Raw genomic sequence first — 19016 nt, forward strand, 5'->3', positions numbered from 1 at the left:
GAAATTAAAGAGATTAGAAATGTCATTCAGCGGTGAAGTCAATATAAGTGGTAAGAGATGGAAATTTCTGGTCTGTATAGATAATTGGCTATGGGTCACTAAGACTACGGACATCGTAGGAGTCGTAGGCTTTGAGGGGCAAGGTCATGCTTTCTTTGGACATTCAGAATTGAATGCATCTAAGACATCTGTAAATCTCAGTAATCCTGCCCTCACCAAACCTCGTTAGTTTCCACCTCCAACTTCATCAACTTTAACACACTTCGTTCTGGCCATGACCGATCAGGGTGCTGGGGCAGTGAGTTAAGGAAGGTAATCAAGAGGTGTGCAATAATGGTGTGTAATTCTTCCATGTGTAGGTCTTTCTTACTTCATTAGGTTATTCCCAGGTTTTTGTTTTTTTGTTGTTTTTTTGTTTTTGTAAAATTATAAATGGGATGGTTTTCTTAATTTCTTCCTCTTCAAACTGTTTACATATAGAAAGCATACTGATTTTTGTGTATTGATTTTGTAACCTACTACTTTACTGAACTGGTTTATTGTTTTAACTAGGTTTTCCATGGATTTTTTAGGGTTCTCTCTATATATTATCATATCATCTGCAAATAATGATAGTTTTACTTCTTTCCCAGTTTGCATTTCTCAATATCAAGGGCCAGGAAAAAGATAATACTTGCAAGCTGTCATAGATCTGAGGCAAACAGCCAGGAATGGGGAGAGAGAGGGGTCAAAATTGGGGAGGGAAAAGCACAAAAGAGTGTGGAGATGGACCGGAGGGTGCTGTGGTCTGGGACAATCACAGGGACCACATCTGAGGGGAGAAATCCAATATTGTCAAAAAATTATCAACAATGTAAGAAAATAAATAAATAAAATTTAAAAATAAAAAAGCAACGTACAAGGAATAAAGATAAATATATTCAAGGAATTTGTCCATAATGCTGATAGGTTAAGTAAAATGAGGATTAGAATTACCTTTGAATTTAACAATGTGGAGGCCATTAGTGCTTAACAGAAGCTGTTTAAGTGTGTAGAGAGGACTGCCTGATGGAAATGGGTTTTCTTAATGGGTGGAAAGAAATTTAAAAAATTAAGTGCAGAAAATTCTGTTAAGGATTTTTACTGTAAAACAAGGAGAAGGAATAGTAGCTAGAGGAAATTCAAGTAAAGGAAGGCTTTGTCTGCTTGAGGTGGATGTTGTAACAGCTGAGAGGGGGTGTGAGTGATGACATAGGAGAGAGAGGAACCAAGAGTGATGTCCTTGAATTAAGTGGCAGCAGCAAGAACCTAGTGCAGCAAAAGTAGGGCTGGATATGGGGGGGAGGGGGGATGGGGAGGACCGTTTAGCAACAGTGACTTAATTCTCTGAACAATGAGAAACCATTAAAATTTATAGTGTTATGATTCTTATTCATCTTTGTATGTATTTATTCCATTCCCTTTTACCAACAGAGAAACTCAAATGCTTAAAAGTGTGTCCAAAAATAAAAGTTCTCAGAATAAAGTGGCTAGTAATTTCATGTCCACAAAAACTGAAATAAACCTTGTACTTATGTCAGCAATTTCTCTAGCCTTCAAGTTAAATCAAAGAGCTTTTGCTGTTATTGAAAGTTGTTGAAGTGTTTTACTTTGAAAATAAACTTCCTAGCACCTTATATCAACTTTCTGTGTATATTAACCTCTAGAAATCTACAGCATGGCTTATTTTGCATTCCTATTAAATTTTGCAGAATAGTAAGTTTTAAAGTTGAATCACTAATGGACTAACATCACCTTAAACAAGTTGGCAATTTAACAACTTCCAGTCTTTTAGACTCACTATTCTAGATCAAACCATATAGGAATTTAGAGCAAATTATATATTTATAGGATAAATGGTTCTAGAAATAATGTACTCTTATCATTCATAAAGTGTGACATGTTGCATTTTTCCAATGAAGAACACACAAATTTAATGCATTATACTCCTTTCTGCCAGTTTGTTCCAATTGAAATGAGCAAATCAATTCAGAAGGGTCTTTCTTTTTGTGTTGCTTCACAGACATGAACGTCTTCATACAAAGAAAGGTAATTTCTGCAGATCTCTGATTTCTAATATGAAGGATGTAGATGACTTAGCAACTTTAGAAATTTTGGATGAGGTAAGAAACTTAGTTTAATTAACTATTATCATTCTAGATTTTTTTTAATTTATAGAAGTAATATGAGCAGAAAGTTTTTTGAATAGTTCCTATAAGTCTCAAGTCTTGTTTGGTTTTTCTCTTTTTATTATTGTATCTCTCCCTTTCTTCATTTTTAATACATGGAACTCATATTTCCAGATTTCTCCAGCAAGGTATCAATCTTTCTGTCTGTCTACTACCACAGTCTATAGCCCAATCATGAGATCAGAGTCCCCACTCTCACAGAACTTCTTTCAGGACATTGAATTCTACTTGAAACTCCTTATCCTATCAAACTTCTCTCCTGAAGCTACAAACCCAAACCAGTAAATTCTAGCCTTAGCCTCCTCTCTCCTCATCCCCCTTTATCCCAGATAATCAGATAACTAGAAGAATAAATAGCTCCTTTTCCCTATAAGGTTGGGCTCTCTTAATATTTAGAGAAACCAAACAATGTCTCTATATTTTTTAAAAACATCAAGTTTTTTCTTCTTTAATACTTTGTATACTCACCTGAGAATTTTGCTCAGATATATCAAAGGGCATTTTCTGAACATAAACAGTCATTTTGGTAAAATCAGTGTTGCATAAATAACTGAAGTACTTCCTCAAAATAATTTGTCTTGAGAATATCAAGCATCTTGTTACCAAATAAGGTGTGCAAGTCAGATGTTATCAAAACTTCTATGAATCTTCTTATCTATCAAATTTTCCAGTGAGGTGAATTCCTGGACTTGTAAAAATGAAGAAGACTTCTGCTACTCATATTACTGACCTGTTCGATCTATATATTAAAGCTCTGGGTTTGTTTGTATCAATTGTTTATGCTTTATATTCTTTTTCTTTTTGATCTAAGATCTTTTCCTCTTCTCTTATGTCATGTACTATAAATGATGATTTCTGATACTGTTAAAATTGATTCTTTGTACTCATATGATTTATGACCTATGAAAGTTATTTTCTAGAACTTTTCTCTCTGCTTCATAAATCAAATGTCTAGGTAAAAGGCTAACATTCTACAAAATCAGTTTGAATAACTTGATTTGGGTTAAAATCGTGTTCACTGTATCTTCCCTTCTCTTTTCTAGAGTTCTTTCTCTTCCTTTACTGGATTTTCTTATTTCCTTGAAAGTATTATCTGTATAAAACATTCCTGTAATATCTAATGTGTCTTTTGGTAGGTTCAAATATCTGTTACATCCCTTGCTCTCAAAGTGAAAGATTAGCTGCTGACCTATGTATCCTTTCTTATTTTCAATATGTCTATTTCTTTCTGTACCTTGGTTGAGTCCAGATGTTTTGGGGTTTTTTTTATTGTTTACTTTTAAAATTGTAGTTGACCATGAATAATTTTTAAGAGAGAGAAGTTCTTTCTGTTTTATTCTAGAACACAGTCTCAGAACAACTTGAGAAGTGTTATGCCAGAGACCAGATTTATTTGTATGTGGGAGATATACTCATTGCTCTTAACCCTTTTCAAAGTCTGGGCCTTTATTCCCCAGAGGTATGTAGTGTGGCCTGCATGCTCTTGCTCTGTACAAATAATTACACTTCTCAGAGACTTAAATTAATTTAAATAGGTACCAGAGAAATTGTATTCAATATTTTGAACAGTAAAATAATTATGATTAAAACATTGAGATAGGGAAAAAAGGAAGACAAATTCATCTAGGTGCAAGTCTGTAGACTCCCCTTTTTTTGAACTTTTTTTTTTTAAAGATTTATTTATTTATGCATACAGAACTGAGGGGTACAGGCCAGAGGTGCAGGGGCGGCGAGAGGCTTCACCAGAGACAGAGCAGGGAGCAGAACAGGCAGATGGAGGAAGTACACTGCTGAGGGGAGCAGCGGGCGGGTCAGGAGAGGTCTGCCACGCCATGTGGTCACTTCCGGGGCAGACGGGAATCGAATTCATGCGGAAGTGGCTTTAGCTTCTCAGTGCTGTGTTTTAACCCGCTGCGCCACCAGGGAGGGCCTTTTTTGAACTTTTTTATAAAAGTATGTGCAGAATGTTCATTACATCCAGTTATTAGTAACTGGACTCTACTATATATAATGTCCATAAGTAGGTGCCTAAAAAGTGTATACTAAATGTCTATCTCTCAGCTAAGTGTGGGAGAGTTGAAGTACTCGTATATTTAGAGATAATAGGTACTTAATGGCTTTACAACTTGATATTAAAAATTCCGTTTTACATAATGACACTGTGTTTGATGAATGTAAGTATAAATTTATCCACTGGTCAACCCCTAATGTTTTAAATATAAAAGGGCATTCTGAAATCAAACTAGGCTATTTTCTTTTTTAAATGGACCATTTTGTTTGGGCTGTTTGTGTACATTAGAAAATTATTTAATGCTGTACCTGATAGTTCTGTTTAATGTAAAAAAATTATAAGTGGTCACCTCTACCAATGGAAAATTTACCAGGACAATGGTAATTTATGATTCTTGACCTAAGTTTCAGAAGAGCTGGGTTTTAATGCAAATTCTATCATCAAATAACTATGTGGGCCCTCCCTGGTGGCTCAGCGGGTTAAAGCACAGCACTAAGAAGCTTAAGCCACTTACGCATGAGTTCAATTCCCGCCTGCTCCGGAGGAGATCCACATGGCGAGGCAGACCTCTCCTGACCCGCCCGCTGCTCCCCTCAGCAGTGTACTTCGTTGATCTGCCTGTTCTGCTCCCCACTCTGTCTCTGGTGAATCCTCTCACCCTCCGCATCTCTGGCCTGTACCCCAGCTCTATATGAATAAATAAATAAATCTTTAAAAAAAAAAAATAACTATGTGACTTAGGATAAGTAAAATGAAAGAATGTATGTTAAATGATGTAAAGGGGGAGGGAATGGTCATTTATCAGACTAGGAATAGTCATCTGAATGATACCTGATTTCCTTTAGTTATAAAATGTCTTGTTATTTCAAAAAATAATAGTATTTTGAAATTTTAAGTTCTACTTTGGAAGTGCTTTGTACTTCAAAAAGTCTTTTAAATGCCACTGCCGTAGTCATATTATATCATAAAATGTCATATCATATTTCTGGGATATTTCAGGTCAGGCTTTTGTTTTACATAACAGTAAATGATTTGTGTGTACACATGTGTGTGGTATGTGAGTGTAGCATGTGCCATGTTTTTGTGGTATGAAACCTTATTTTGACTTATGTTTTGGTTTAAAAATTGGAACACTAAAAAAAGCCCTACAAAATGTCTTCTTTTTGCCCTTGATCTTAGCCAAAAGGCCTAGAAGCAATAAAATGTCTTCTTTTTGACGTTTAGCATTCCAAATTATATATTGGAGCAAAGAGAAGTACCAATCCTCCTCACATCTTTGCAATGGCTGACTTAGGCTATCAGTCTATGATAACATATACTTCAGATCAGGTAAGGATAGGCATATTCTTAGAAATTTCCCTCTACTATCTTTTGTGTGAGCTGAATTTTCTACTTCTATAGTTTTCTTATGGTCCCTTTTCTCCTGTGCAGTGCATTGTTATTTCTGGAGAAAGCGGGGCTGGAAAGACTGAAAGTGCTCATCTTTTAGTTCAGCAGCTGACAGTGCTTGGAAAGGTAGAATTTATTTTTTCTCTGTCCTAACAGAAGTATTTGTTCTCTCAGAATTTGGTTGACTAATATTCACTAAATTCCATGTTAAACAATGTGCAGAACTTATAAAACTCACATGTTGCTTTTAGTGATTTTAAAGTGTAACAGACAATAGAGAGAAAACAGGTTCTGTTTTGAAGATATTCTCACTTTTTTTTCACTCTTAGTAGGCAAAGCTAAATAAATGTGATTTCCACTCTTTTGAACTCTAATCTATATTCACTGGATACTTTCTCTACTTTTGTGGGTTGCTGGTTAAAAACATGTTAATACATAAAAAACAGACATAAATAATTCAAGAGACATAGCACAAATAACCACTCTATAAAGAGGGAGGACTGATATGTCAAAACAACTGCTTCATTGAGTCTAATACATTTTCAAAATAATGGATCAAAAGAATCCCATGCTTTCGTTAAAATCAAATATTAACTTTGCTCAGTGGGTTACTATGACTTTACCAATCAGACTTGTCAGGCTTCAGGAAAGATCCTGCTGGAAAAACCAGCAGAGAAGGGAAAGGAGGCTACCCCAGCTGCATCTCAAGCCTCCCCCACCCACCCACATGCCTCTGCCCATTAACTTCCCCTCCCCTTACTTCTAGGAGAAACTTTATTCTAAAAGAGTCAAAAGGATACTGAAATAAGACACAACTTTGAAAAAAAATTAAGATACAACTTTGGAGAGAGAGGGCTAGGGAGGCATAGCCTGGCCTACTGTCCTGGCATACCTGAAATGAATAACTAACTCCCTGGCCCTTATAAGGGACTTTGCTATTTTTTCTTGATGTTGAGCTGATAGATTCTCATCAATAATGGACTCACTTGTACCTGACTGTTGTCTTGCAGATGTCCTCAGACTTGTTTATCTAATCTCTTTATCTTGTTCTAGATCTCAAAATGTGGCTTCATGTTAATTGGGGATAGTGATATATATTAGAATCCTACCCTTATCAGTTCTTGTCCTGTCTTTTACTTATCTCCTTGTAATGATTTACCAACTACAAAAATTGAATGTCCACGAAATGTACCTTTTGTGATAGGCATTCCTTCCACCCTTACTTAGTACTGCACTGCTTTTTAAAATATAGGTGGATGGAGATATTTTTGTCACCAGTTCATGGACACATGGCCTCTCCCAAACAGGCCTGCCCTAAGACCTCCCAGATGTATCTATGCAGACATCTCTCTTTTTTTTTTTTTTTTTTTTAAAGATTTATTTATTTATTCATACAGAACTGGGGTACAGGCCAGAGATGTGGAGGGTGAGAGGATTCACCAGAGACAGAGTGGGGAGCAGAACAGGCTGACTGACGAAGAACACTGCTGAGGGGAGCAGCGGGCGGGTCAGGAGAGGTCTGCCACGCCATGTGGTCACCTCCGGGGCAGGCGGGGATCGAACTCATGCTTTAGCTTCTTAGTGTTGTGCTTTAACCCGCTGCGCCACCAGGGAGGGCCAACATCTCTCTTTTTTTTAATAAACAAAAAACTAACTAAATCCTTTTGCCCCAATTCTTGCCAGATTCATCTCTCAACACTTAATGCCTCTTTTAGGAGCTACACAAAGTCCTTCCATGTTCTCAGAACCTCTCTGTGAATTCTCCTTAGACTTCTAGTGTGGCCTATTCTGGAAAGATTTATTGTTTTCTCTCTCTTACTTACAAAAACTTACAAAATTCAGGGATTATAGTGAAAATAATCTACTTGATGGATAGTTTTTTAAAACGACTTGGTGTTATGTAAATTCTACTTGGTAGAATTTCAAGGAAAGTAGTAAAGAAAATATTCTGAGGAAAGAATATAAGATAGAGAAGACAGAGGGACAGCCAGTGGTCCCTAGGAAATGGGGAAGTTCAGGTTCCCTGCCCCACCCAGAAGGAGGGTGGAGCTGAGCAGAGAAAAAGGAGAGAAAGAGAAGAAAAAGAAGGAAGCAGGATGGAGAACAAGGAGACCTGAGGAAGCCACATAGAGCAGCAAGCATGTGATGAAGAAACCGTGCTTGTTTCTTGGCCCTGGACTGGCTAAGGCAGATGTGGGGGAGAGACCTGTAGGGAGGTGACTATGGCAGTGTTTATATTGATTTTGATTTTGCTCTTTTCCTCCCAGACCCATTTCTGACCCTTTTCCATGGGTCCCGGCCAGAAGGTGCTTTAGTCCTGTGGCAGGCTTTCAGGCCTTGCTTTGGGCTAACCCCTTTTGGGTTGACTTTTGCCCACAAGGGGATGGGTAACTTCAGATGTTTGATTTAGAAGTTATATTCTTTGTGTTCCGTATTGTATATTCACTGTATTAAAGTCCCTTTTCATTACAGTTTTATATGTTTTGTCTTGATGCGGCAGATGGTAGAATCCACTTAGAGCAGACAGGTTTGGGGGTTCAGTACTGCCCCTCTCTCCCTGTCCTGTAACAGGCCTACTGGCCTTGTCTGGGGTTCTCCTACTTCATCTACAATTCTCAGCTAGTCTCAATTTTCACAATTATTCTTTCTTCTACATACAAATTTACAGTTTACCTTTACTCCCTTAGTTTCAGTTTTAGCAGCTGAGGAAGCTACATCTGACTTTGAGAAACATTTGGATGGGGGCTCAGACAGTTAGAGGCATAACAGAATTTGAGGTGTCCTTCATTGTGGTATAGACTGCTTATGAATTGTGTTGGTAAATCAGGCCCTGTGCAGAATTTTATTTGAGTAGAAAAGTGAGAAATATCTCTTCAGCCTTAAAAGAAAGCCAAGTAGGAGTCTTATATGGATGAGGAAAAATAGACCAGGTTATAACATCTGGCAGTATGCCAAGAATATGATCCTATGTTATATCTGTACAATATGCTTATGAAAGCAGAGAGTTTTATTACATACAGAATTACTTATTTCACATTTTTTAAATGTTTTGATGTTCTCTCTAGGCTAATAACAGGACCCTGCAGGAGAAGATTTTACAAGTCAACAATTTGGTGGAAGCGTTTGGCAATGCCTGCACTATTATAAATGACAATTCCAGCCGATTTGGAAAATACTTAGAAATGAAATTTACCTCTTCTGGAGCTGTAGTGGGAGCACAGATTTCTGAATACCTTTTGGAGAAATCCAGAGTTATCCACCAAGCCATGTAAGTGTTTATATATATATGTATGTGTATACATATGCATGTAACCATAGAAAGAGTAATACAAAAGATATACATTTGTGTTACTCTTTCTGTGGTTACATACAAGAGAGCAAATAAAAGATCAAGGAATGGGTTTTGTTGGATTACCCTTTTTATTGCCTGATGACTTTAGCCATCAATGTAACATTTTTATATAAGTGTGAATGGGCTCCTTTGGCAATGTGTAGCTGAATGGTTTCTCCCGGGGCCAAATGATTCCAAAACAACTCGGTTATTCATTTGAGTATGTGATAATCTGACATGTTAAGTATGGTTTTGAACTGCAGCTCAGGTGACAAATCTGTTCATCATGGGTAAGATATTTAAAGCTTAAAGACTCTTGTGGGATCTCAGTTGTGCAACTTACTATGTGCATAACTTGAAATAACCCCTCAATGCCTGTTTTTGTTTTATGTTTAAAATAGAGATAGCAATAATTCCTACCTACTGCCTAAGGTAATGCCTGAATTACTTAGCACAATGAGAAGCACATAGTAAGAACCCCATAAATTTATTTTTAATTAATTACTTATGTTTTACATCGTTGTTCATTTTGTAGCATGTTTGATTTCTCCTCTTGGGTATAATCCCCATAAAGTTCCCACCACCAAGTCACCTGTGAACTATCACCACAGTCTCTTTGTGCTCCTCCCTCCCATTTTGATGCCTCTCTCTCCCTCCTCTGCTATATATATTGGATTTATAGTTTGCCTGCCACTTTTGTCTTTTTTTTTTCCTGACTTCTTGTTTGGTTGCCCTGTATTCCTCCTATACATGAAACTATCTGATATTTTTCTTTTTCCTTCATGACTTATTTCACTAAGGATAGTCCCTTGAATCCCATCCATGTTGCTATGAATGGCATGAGTTTATCTTTTTAATTGCTGAATAGTATTCCAGTGTGTGTGTGTGTGTGTGTGTGTGTGTGTGTGTGTGTGTAATGCCACAATGAACATAGGAGTGCTGGTTTCTTTTCAAGTTAATGTTTATGTGACCTTTGGGTAGATTCCTAGGAGTGGAATTGCTGAAGAACCCCATAAATTTAAATGGTTATTAGTTGTACTAATGTTGATAGTTACGGGAAGATTCAAAATAACATCCAGTACAGAACAAGGGATGTGGATGTTGTTCTGCAAACAGGAGTTACTAATACCAACATATGCTCAGTGGCCAGAACTTAGTCCACATGGTTTTGCCATCCACCCACCCATCCGTCCATCCACCTACCCACCCACCTACCTATTCATCCACCCATTTGGCAAATATTCATTGAATCCCTGCTTTGTGTGCCAGGAATAGTATTAGTTAAAGAAGCTATAAAGCTGAATAAGACAGGATTCTAGAGTTAAAGCAGCTTGGTCTCCTGGAGAGCCATAATGCTTGGATACAAAGCTTATTCAATTGCGGTTAAATCTAATCTCTTAGGAAGGTAGAATGAGATCATCTTCCATGAGTAACCAGAGAGGTGGCAGCAGAGAGGTATTAAGGAGTCCGGTTATTTGGTGAAGGGAACTGTAATAAAAAAATTAAAAGCAAAAGCACTCTTTTTTGAATGCCTTACAGGGTCTTGGGAATGCAAAGCGGTGTTGTTAGCTTTCTGTACTTTATTACTGGTCGCTTTGATAAAGATTCAAGCATTTCACTGGAAGGCGGGGAGGCTGGGTCAGCAAGCCAAACCTTTGTGAGGACTTTTACAAACACTTTTAAGGGTGTTTGAGTATTTGTCCCAGGGTCCAGGGAAGGTGAGCACACGAGACAGCCCTTAGAGTACTCCAGCAAAGGACTGAGTGGGACTTTGAAGTATCAGAGGGTCCACAATTAGGGGTGGAGCCAGAATCAGCAAAACACTAGTTGGTAACTTGCTGGACCCTCTATTTGTCCCCAGGCTGATCTGGGCCTCCCTGTTCACACGCATATGTACAGGATGCTGTAGCCTGTCTTAAGTACAACTTGGGTGTCATTAGGACAATCTTTCCACACCTGGAGAGGGGTACTGTTTAGAGGTATCTTTCCCTGTTTCTTTAATTCTCTGATTTTTTAATCCACTGAAGGTTAATGTATTTCCTATAGTATCTCCAGGTCTTGTCAAATCACATTCTTCAGTAAATATAAACTGATCGTTAAAGAGAAAACCACCAATTTTGTGTGTCTGCATTGATGAGTCACTAATTGCACACTTCGTCACTTAAGCTTTAAAAGTGTGTGACACATGGAGCCATCAACATGATTTCCTTAGAACAAAACAATTTAAATTACACATTGTGCTGGTCTTAGGGACATTTTATTATTTTGTGATGAGAAAAGCTAGAACTCAACTAAACATTTGGCTTGATTCTGACCTTGCTCATGCACTATGTGAGTGTTCATTGATGTGTGACTGCTACAAGTATGGGCAGAAACGCAGATGCGGTGAATCTCAGGGACGGGCCGGCCCTCCCTGCAGCACCTGAACCTGTGAAACACACACCTGTACTTGCCGTCACACCGGATTCTCCTGACTCCTCTCACATGTCTCTTGAAATTTTCTTCTCAGACTTAGATTCATCCACCCATTCCTAAAATTTTTGTTCACCAGAAATTTGTCCTTGAGTGAAGTGTTTCTCTTTCCTGTGCTCTTTCACTGAGCAGTTTCTTCTGATCTTGGCCTCAATAGGGAACTCGGTGTGATCCACGTGAACACCTGTGTTCTTGAGACCCAAAGATATACTTTTCTCTCTCTCCCTTTTTCATTCATTTCCGACTCCCTTGATATCCTGTATCATCTAGAATTCAACTCCACATGCATCTTCCCAAACATGATACTTTTCCTATCACCCCTTTTATTAAGGAAAGGAATGAGCCTCTGTTTACATAAAACCTCTGACCGCCCTTCCTCTCCATGTGTAAGTACTTTCGAGTTGATGTCTGTGGTAACTCTTACTCCTCTTCTCTGCATCCCCATCCTCTGCCACTGTTCTGTCCTATGGCTGTTCCCTGCAACCCAGTCATTTGAAAGACCCAGATTTCCTGGACACATAGAATTCCTTGCTCACTTCCTATGGTGACATGATGCCTTCTCAGACTCAAGGAAGCTGCCTTCCCAATCTCAAGCCGGAATGCAAACTAATCAATGACACTTTTGTCTTTCAAAATGTCTTTTTTTTTTTTAAATCTTAACAAGGAATCTGTCCCACAAATTTTGATAAGCCATGCTTTCATTTTCATCTTGTTCAAAATATTTTTCAGTTTCCCTTGAGATTTATTCTCTTACCATTTGTTGTTTAGAAGGACTATATTAACTTCAGAAAGAGCAGAATTCAAAGTAGGGAAGTTAGCAGGGATTTAAAAAAGAAAAGAGAAGAAAGGAGAGAAACCTTCATGCTCCAGTTTCTTTAACCTTAGTGATAAAGGGTTCAATCCTCCAAAAGACAATCCTTAATGTGGAATTCCACCTATCTTGGAAGTTTCCAGTTATCTTTTTGTTACTGGTTTCTAATTTAATTCCACAGTGGTCCAAAAGCAGAGACGACAGACATTCTATTACTTTAAGTTTGTCATGGGCCAGAATGTGGTCCAGCTTGGTAAATGTTCCAGGTGAGCTTGAGAGGAGTGTAAATTCTGCCGGTGTTGGTGAAGTAGTTTAACATGTCGGTTATATTCAGTTGATTGATGGTGCTGTTGCTTTCCCATGTGTCCTTACTGACTTTCTGCTGGCTGGATCTGTCCATTTCTGACAGAAGTGTGAAGTCTCAACTACACTCATGGACTCACCTGTTTATCCTGTTCTATCAGGTTTTGCCTCCCATAGTTTGATGCTCTGTTATTAGGCCCACACACATTAAGGATTGTCTTTTGGAGGATTGAACCCTTTATCACTAAGGTTAAAGAAACTTGAGCGTGAAGGTTTTTCTCCTTTCTTTTCTTTTCTTTTTTAAATCCCTGATAACTTTCCTCCTTTGAATTCTGCTCTTTCTGAAGTTAATATAGTTATTCCTCCTTTCCATTCACCAGTATAAAGTTCTCTTCCTCCACTTACTTTTAATCTATATGTGACATTATACATAAAGTACATTTTTTGTAGGCAACATATAATTGGATCTTGATTTTTGATCCCTCTAACAATGTTTTGATGTTTAAGGTAATTGTGTATATAGTTGGATCCGTATTTGTCGTATTCACTATTACCTTCTAATTGTGGCCTGTCTCAGGGAATCCCTGAGACTCAACGGTTGAGTTGTGGACATCAGATACTAGTTTCTTACATTATCATGACTCACATTTCCTTAACTGTATTATTCTGTAGACTGGAATATGCTGTTTTTACTTACGTTTGCAGAGTCCTCTATGCTGAGACTCACAAGAAGTAGATTTCTCATACAAATGAGAACACTGAACTCCAGAAGTGCAGTTACCAAGCTGCATAAAGACATGGATTTTGGAGTCAAACAGCCCTGGTTTGAATCTAGTTCAGCCTCAGTCCTGTGATCTGAGGGGAGATGAGTGACCTCTTTAAGCCTCAGTTTCCTTATATACCAAATAAGTAAACTGCATGGGTAAGCTGGGGGTTAAGGCAGGTAAATGACATAATATAGCATTTATCACCCTCTGACATACTACACAATTTTTTTATTTGCTTATTTTTCTGTATGCTCCCAAGGGCATGTAAGATCCAAGAAATTAGGGAGTTTTTGCTCCTCTTCATCCCCCAGTGCCTAGAGCAGTGCATGGTGCTCACTCATAATTAGGTGTTGAATGATTCACAGATAGTGCTGAACAGTATCCATAATTTAATGATAGTAGTTCTTGAAAATGACAGTACTGACAGCCACAGAAAGCCAGAATCTAGTATTTGGGCAAGCCCACATTGATACAGCTGCTGTTGCACTAATAATTATATTGCTGATAATGTTACCAATTAATAAGTAATCTTACTATCTTACTAAAAATGTCTTATATCTTTCAGTGGAGAAAAAAATTTCCATATTTTTTACTACATCTATGCTGGTTTAGCAGAAAAGAAGAAACTAGCCCATTATAAATTGCCTGAAAATAAGCCTCCCAGGTAACCCAACTGGTTGTACTTTTGTAAATAATGTTTATTTTTCACTTAACTTTAGATGTTTCCCTGTCCTTTCATATTTTTTTCAGATACTTGCAAAATGACCACCTCAGAACAGTACAGGACATGATGAATAATAGTTTCTATAAATCCCAGTATGAATTAATTGAGCAATGTTTCAAGGTCATAGGTTTTACAATGGAGGTAAGTATGAAAAACATTTAAATCTCTATATGAAGTCTCTTTTGTCATCATTAAAGGTAAGAGCATTTATTGAGTGATTAATATATGCCAGACATTTTGCTAAGTGTTTTATGTGACTTTTGCTTTTAATCAGTAAAATAAATGTATGAAATAACTATAATTCTTTGACTTATTGATGCTATATTATCGAATAGTTTTATTCTAATCTTTTATTTCTGTTGGAATCTCTCACATATATATAATTTTGCATAAATGCCGAAATGTCACCATCTTACTTATTTCTGTGCAGTTTTCTTTCATAACAACCTTTTAACTTGTAATTCACGTACCATGCATGTCAGTCATTAGTGTGTTCATTTCAGTGACTTCTTATATGTTCTCAGAGGTGTGTATCCATCACTTTAACCACCTTTTTTTTTTTTTTTTTGCATAGAAGAACTGGGGGATAGGACAGAGATGCTAGGAGGTGAGAGGACTCACCAGAGTGGGGAGCAGAACAGGCAGATTGACTGAAATACACTGCTGAGGGGAGCAACAGACCAGACAGGAGAGGTCTGCCACACTGGGGATTGAACTCAGGCTGTAGTGGTGACAGCCCTAAGACTTAACCCCTAGACTACCAGAGAGGCACCAGCAGACACTTTGAAATATTTCATGTCCAAAATGCTTCACCTCCAAAAGAAACATGCTAGTAATGAGCCTTTTTTTCCTTATCCCTATCTAACTCTTTCTGTCTATGGATTGTTTCTTGTAGGCATTTCACATAGAGTGATGTTATCCTTTGTGACGGACTTTTCTCACTTTGCATAATACTTTCAAGTTTTATACATGTTGTAGTATCAGTGCTTCGTTTCTTTTTATTGTTGAATAATAATTCATTTTATGAATATTCACTTTATCAGCTGATAATATATAGATTGTTTCCATTTTTTAGCCACTGTGAATAATGCTGCTATGAACATTCATGCACAAGGTTTTGTATGGATATATGTCTTTATTTCTCTGGTCTGTTCCCAGGAATAGATTACTGGGTAATAGGGTAACTCTGTTTAACATTGATGGAAAGTACCACATTGTTTTCCAGAGCAGTCACATCTTACATGCCAGACAATAGTTTATGGGGTGCTAATTTCTCCACATCCTCCCTAACACTTACTATCTGTCTTTTTTATTATAGCTATCTTAGTGGATGTAGTGTCTCTTTGTAGTTTTGATTTGCATTTCCCTCATGGCTTATGTTGCTAAACCTTTTAAGGTATTTGTTGTAATTTATACATCTTCTTTAAGGAAATAGCTATTCAGATCCTTTCTCTGGTTTTTAATTAGATTTTCCTTTTGTTACTGAGTTGTAAAATTCTTTATATTCTAGGTACCATTTCCTACCAGATACATCATTTGCAAATTTTTCTACATTTGTCTTTTTACTTTCTTGGGTTCTTTGAAGCAGAAAAGTTTTTGCTTTTTATTAAATTAATCCTAATGTAATATTTACAGATTCTTTTGTTGCTAGTTATTTTGATATGACATATAAAATATCATTATCTAATCCAAAGTCATCAAGGTTTTTTTAATTACTTTATAAGTGAGAGTATTTTTTGCATGAAAATCCTTATAATTTTCTCTTTTTTAACATATATTTTATTTAGCTAGTTAATATTGGCTTTTATCGGTTATTATGATTGGGCACTTAGGTTGTTTCCATAATAAAAGTGCAGGATCCCCTCCTCAGGCATGGTTGCCTCAGTGCACCCACCACCTAAGAACCCGTGGCCCACTCCCCTCCCCCACCCTGTACTCTCTCCTTTCTTTGTGCTCATCCCTCTCTCTGTCCCTGGCCCGCCCCTTCTGGTTGCCCCTATTACACAATCAATTCACTGAAATGTATGCCCAAGTCTTCTTCCAGGAGTTGTATGGCTTTAACACTTACATTAAGGTCTCGGTTCCACATTGAGTTAATTTTCTATCGAGTGTGAGACTGGGGTCTGTCACCTTTTGCCTCCGTTTCAGTTGTATATTAATTTGGACTGCACCATTTCATTTATATGTCTATTTACATTATTGTTCACTTTATAACAATGTTAACTTCCCCCCTTCCCCTCCCATCATCACCATAGCCCCCCATATTCCTCCCTCCTTCTGATCCCACTCGGTCCCCCTCCCCTGTTGGATCTCTCTGGTTTGTAACTGTCTGTTTTGTATTGTTCCATTGTGTGTTGTGCTATAATAACAGTATACTTTGATTCCCCTGTCTTATCTGATTCTCTTAAATTCCTCCTATAAGTGAAATCATTTGTTATTTTTCTTTTTCCCTCTGACTTATTTCACTGAGCATAATCCCTTCCAGCTCCATCTATGTTGTTGTGAGTGGCATGAGTTTATCTTTTTTGATTGCTGAACAGTATTCCGTTGTATATTGGAAACAACCCAAATGCCCAAAACGAGATGATTTGACCATTTTTTGAAAAGACTATTCTTTACCCATCGAATGGCATACTTCTTGAAAATCAATTGACCACAAATATATACAATTTTTTCTGATATCTAATTCTATTCTCTTTATCTATGCCTATCTTTATGTCAGTATCACACTAGCTTGATTACTGTCACTTTGTAAAATCTCTTTGAAATTAGGCAGTATGAGTTCTCCAACTTTGTTCTTTTTCAGGATTATTTTTGTCCCTTGAATTTCATGATCAGCTTGTCAATTTCTAGAGCAGTCTTTTAAAAGACTTCCTTGTTCATCTCTCCCTTCCCCATCTCATCTCATTCCGTCTTCATCTGCTCATTTTCCCTTTCACCGGCTCATGGGTGTTAACAGCCCAGAATCCACAGTCCAGTATTTCATACTACCCCCTGCTCATATAAAAATCTTCCTTGTAGACACAACACTACTAAACACACACACACACGCATGTGCATGCCTCGTAGTGTTTCAGTTCCATATTAATCCTAGGTTAGCTTTATCAGGAGTAAAAACAGAAAATTTCTGATCTCACGGATTAATATGACATTAACCCTAACTGCCTCCACCCTACTCCTTCCTGGGTGTAAATTATCCCCAGTGCCTCTTCCTCTTTTTCTTCTGCAGAAATTCAAATTCAAATGCAAGTGACTAAGGGCTCCTCCCTTTCCTCATTTCCCCTCCTTGGCCTCTCTCTAACCTTCCCTTCAGACCTCCCACAACTTGTTTCTATGGAGATGAGGTGATGTAAGTTTTGGAGTTAGCCTGCCTCTTGAAGCAGAAGTCAGTTTATTTGGAGTACAATAAATGATAGAAAGGTAGCAGTGACCCTTTTCTTCAATCCTTGGTCATTAGATGAGTATTTCTAAGGGTGACACTGCCCCTTTGGACTGCAGTCTGGCTCTGTTGTTACCTGGATAGGGGAAATCAGGAGAGACTGACTGGATTTCAGCGCATCTCCAAGCTGGAAGGATAGATGGACACAGGCAAGTAGCTCCTGCATCAGCCAGGGGCTGAGCCTCCGTAGTTCTTTTCCCTGTTTTTTTTGTCTTTGAAAAAGCCTATCTTACTAATTCCCTCCCCCAGAAGCTGCTATCTTAGAAACAGGGAATCATTTTTAATTGGTTTGTTTACCTCTAAGTCCCACTCATTACAGGCAGTGTTTCACTTCTGTTTTCTAGATGACTCTCTCTTGCATGGTAGAGCAATGGTTAGTAACATTAAAATGAAGCCAGTCCTGCTATTACCATCAACTGGCAAGTAGAATTCATTTATTTAAAGTGCTCTATTCCAAACGTAAACATACTCCATGTTTACCAGGCATGCAAACATACAGCTTAGGGTAAAGGAAAGTAACATCCATTTCTGAAAGCACCGCTACTGCTGGATATGGTGTGAAGACTTCACAGGTTCAAGGTGACTCTCACAGGTTGTAGCTAATTCCCGTCTAAAGCACTCAGAGAGTGCTCAAACTGTCCCAGTCTGGAAACAACAGAATTCAACCAACTGGGCAATTTAGTTCTTTTCTAGCCCAGTCCTGATTTTTTTTTTTTTTTACATGATTTCATGGACTTAGTTGACTATGTCCTTTGTCAGTAGCTGTTTCAGCTCCATTTTGGAAAGAAGCAACTTGGGCCAAGCCAGATTAAGTAGCTTGGTTGTCACAGCCTCTCAGCACTGCAGGCACCTTCCCAGTCTGCTTCGGCACAGTCTCGAGAGCTGTCCAGCAAAGACTCTCCCTGTCTCTCCTCGTCTGTCACTGCTGGACCTTGACAGCACCCATGGTGTGTGTGTCACTTTAAATATGCCCGAGGGCTTACGGTTGGTTCACTTGTACATTTGTGATTCAGCACAAGCCAAAGGAATGACAGGCAAATCAAAGTCAGATATCCTCTAAAAATAATATAAATTAGAAAACTCTAAAACTTTAAAAATCATATGACTTCTTAAGACATTTTCTTGCCACAGTTTTATAATAAATGATTAATAGTTTTATGTTTCAACTCATTCAGAAGCAATTTTTACCATGTCATGATAGGAATTTTATGTATTTTTCTTTGCAAAAAAGTCATATGTCATGTCTCAGGTGTGCTCAGTTTCAGCTTCAGCTTTGCTCCCCCTTTTTGCTGATCTACAGTCATTTTATTTGCATTTTCAGTTGTGACTTCTGTTATGATCAACTACTATTTTTGGAAGAAATTTTTACATACTTTGAAACACCACACAAATTGTTGAATTTCTGCAAAATAGTTCATGTTTTAGAATTGTTTTTGGTCAAGATGGACGACTATTGAAGTTCCATGTAGTCATTTGATGATAATAATTTTAGATAAAATAATAATTTTAGAACTCACTGTTTTCATTCAAAAAAGCATAAAATAAATTAGAGTTCTATACCT

At 37.7% G+C, this 19016-nt stretch overlaps 1 protein-coding gene across 1 annotated transcript in view; it reads left to right on the forward strand.

The window, feature by feature from the left end:
• The window catches only part of MYO3A (myosin IIIA), a 121885-nt gene that overhangs the window by 44886 nt on the left and 57983 nt on the right, over positions 1 to 19016 (forward strand). Inside the window, exons 9-15 of the mRNA XM_004691308.1 lie at positions 2042 to 2141; positions 3550 to 3666; positions 5443 to 5547; positions 5650 to 5733; positions 8673 to 8875; positions 13857 to 13955; positions 14042 to 14156. Of these exons, the coding sequence (XP_004691365.1) occupies positions 2042 to 2141; positions 3550 to 3666; positions 5443 to 5547; positions 5650 to 5733; positions 8673 to 8875; positions 13857 to 13955; positions 14042 to 14156 (823 nt within the window). The remainder of the gene's footprint in view (positions 1 to 2041; positions 2142 to 3549; positions 3667 to 5442; positions 5548 to 5649; positions 5734 to 8672; positions 8876 to 13856; positions 13956 to 14041; positions 14157 to 19016) is intronic.

The sequence above is a fragment of the Condylura cristata genome, unplaced genomic scaffold, assembly GCF_000260355.1.
Source record: "Condylura cristata isolate star-nosed mole 26May11 unplaced genomic scaffold, ConCri1.0 scaffold00030, whole genome shotgun sequence".
NCBI classification, from domain to species: Eukaryota; Metazoa; Chordata; class Mammalia; order Eulipotyphla; family Talpidae; genus Condylura; species Condylura cristata.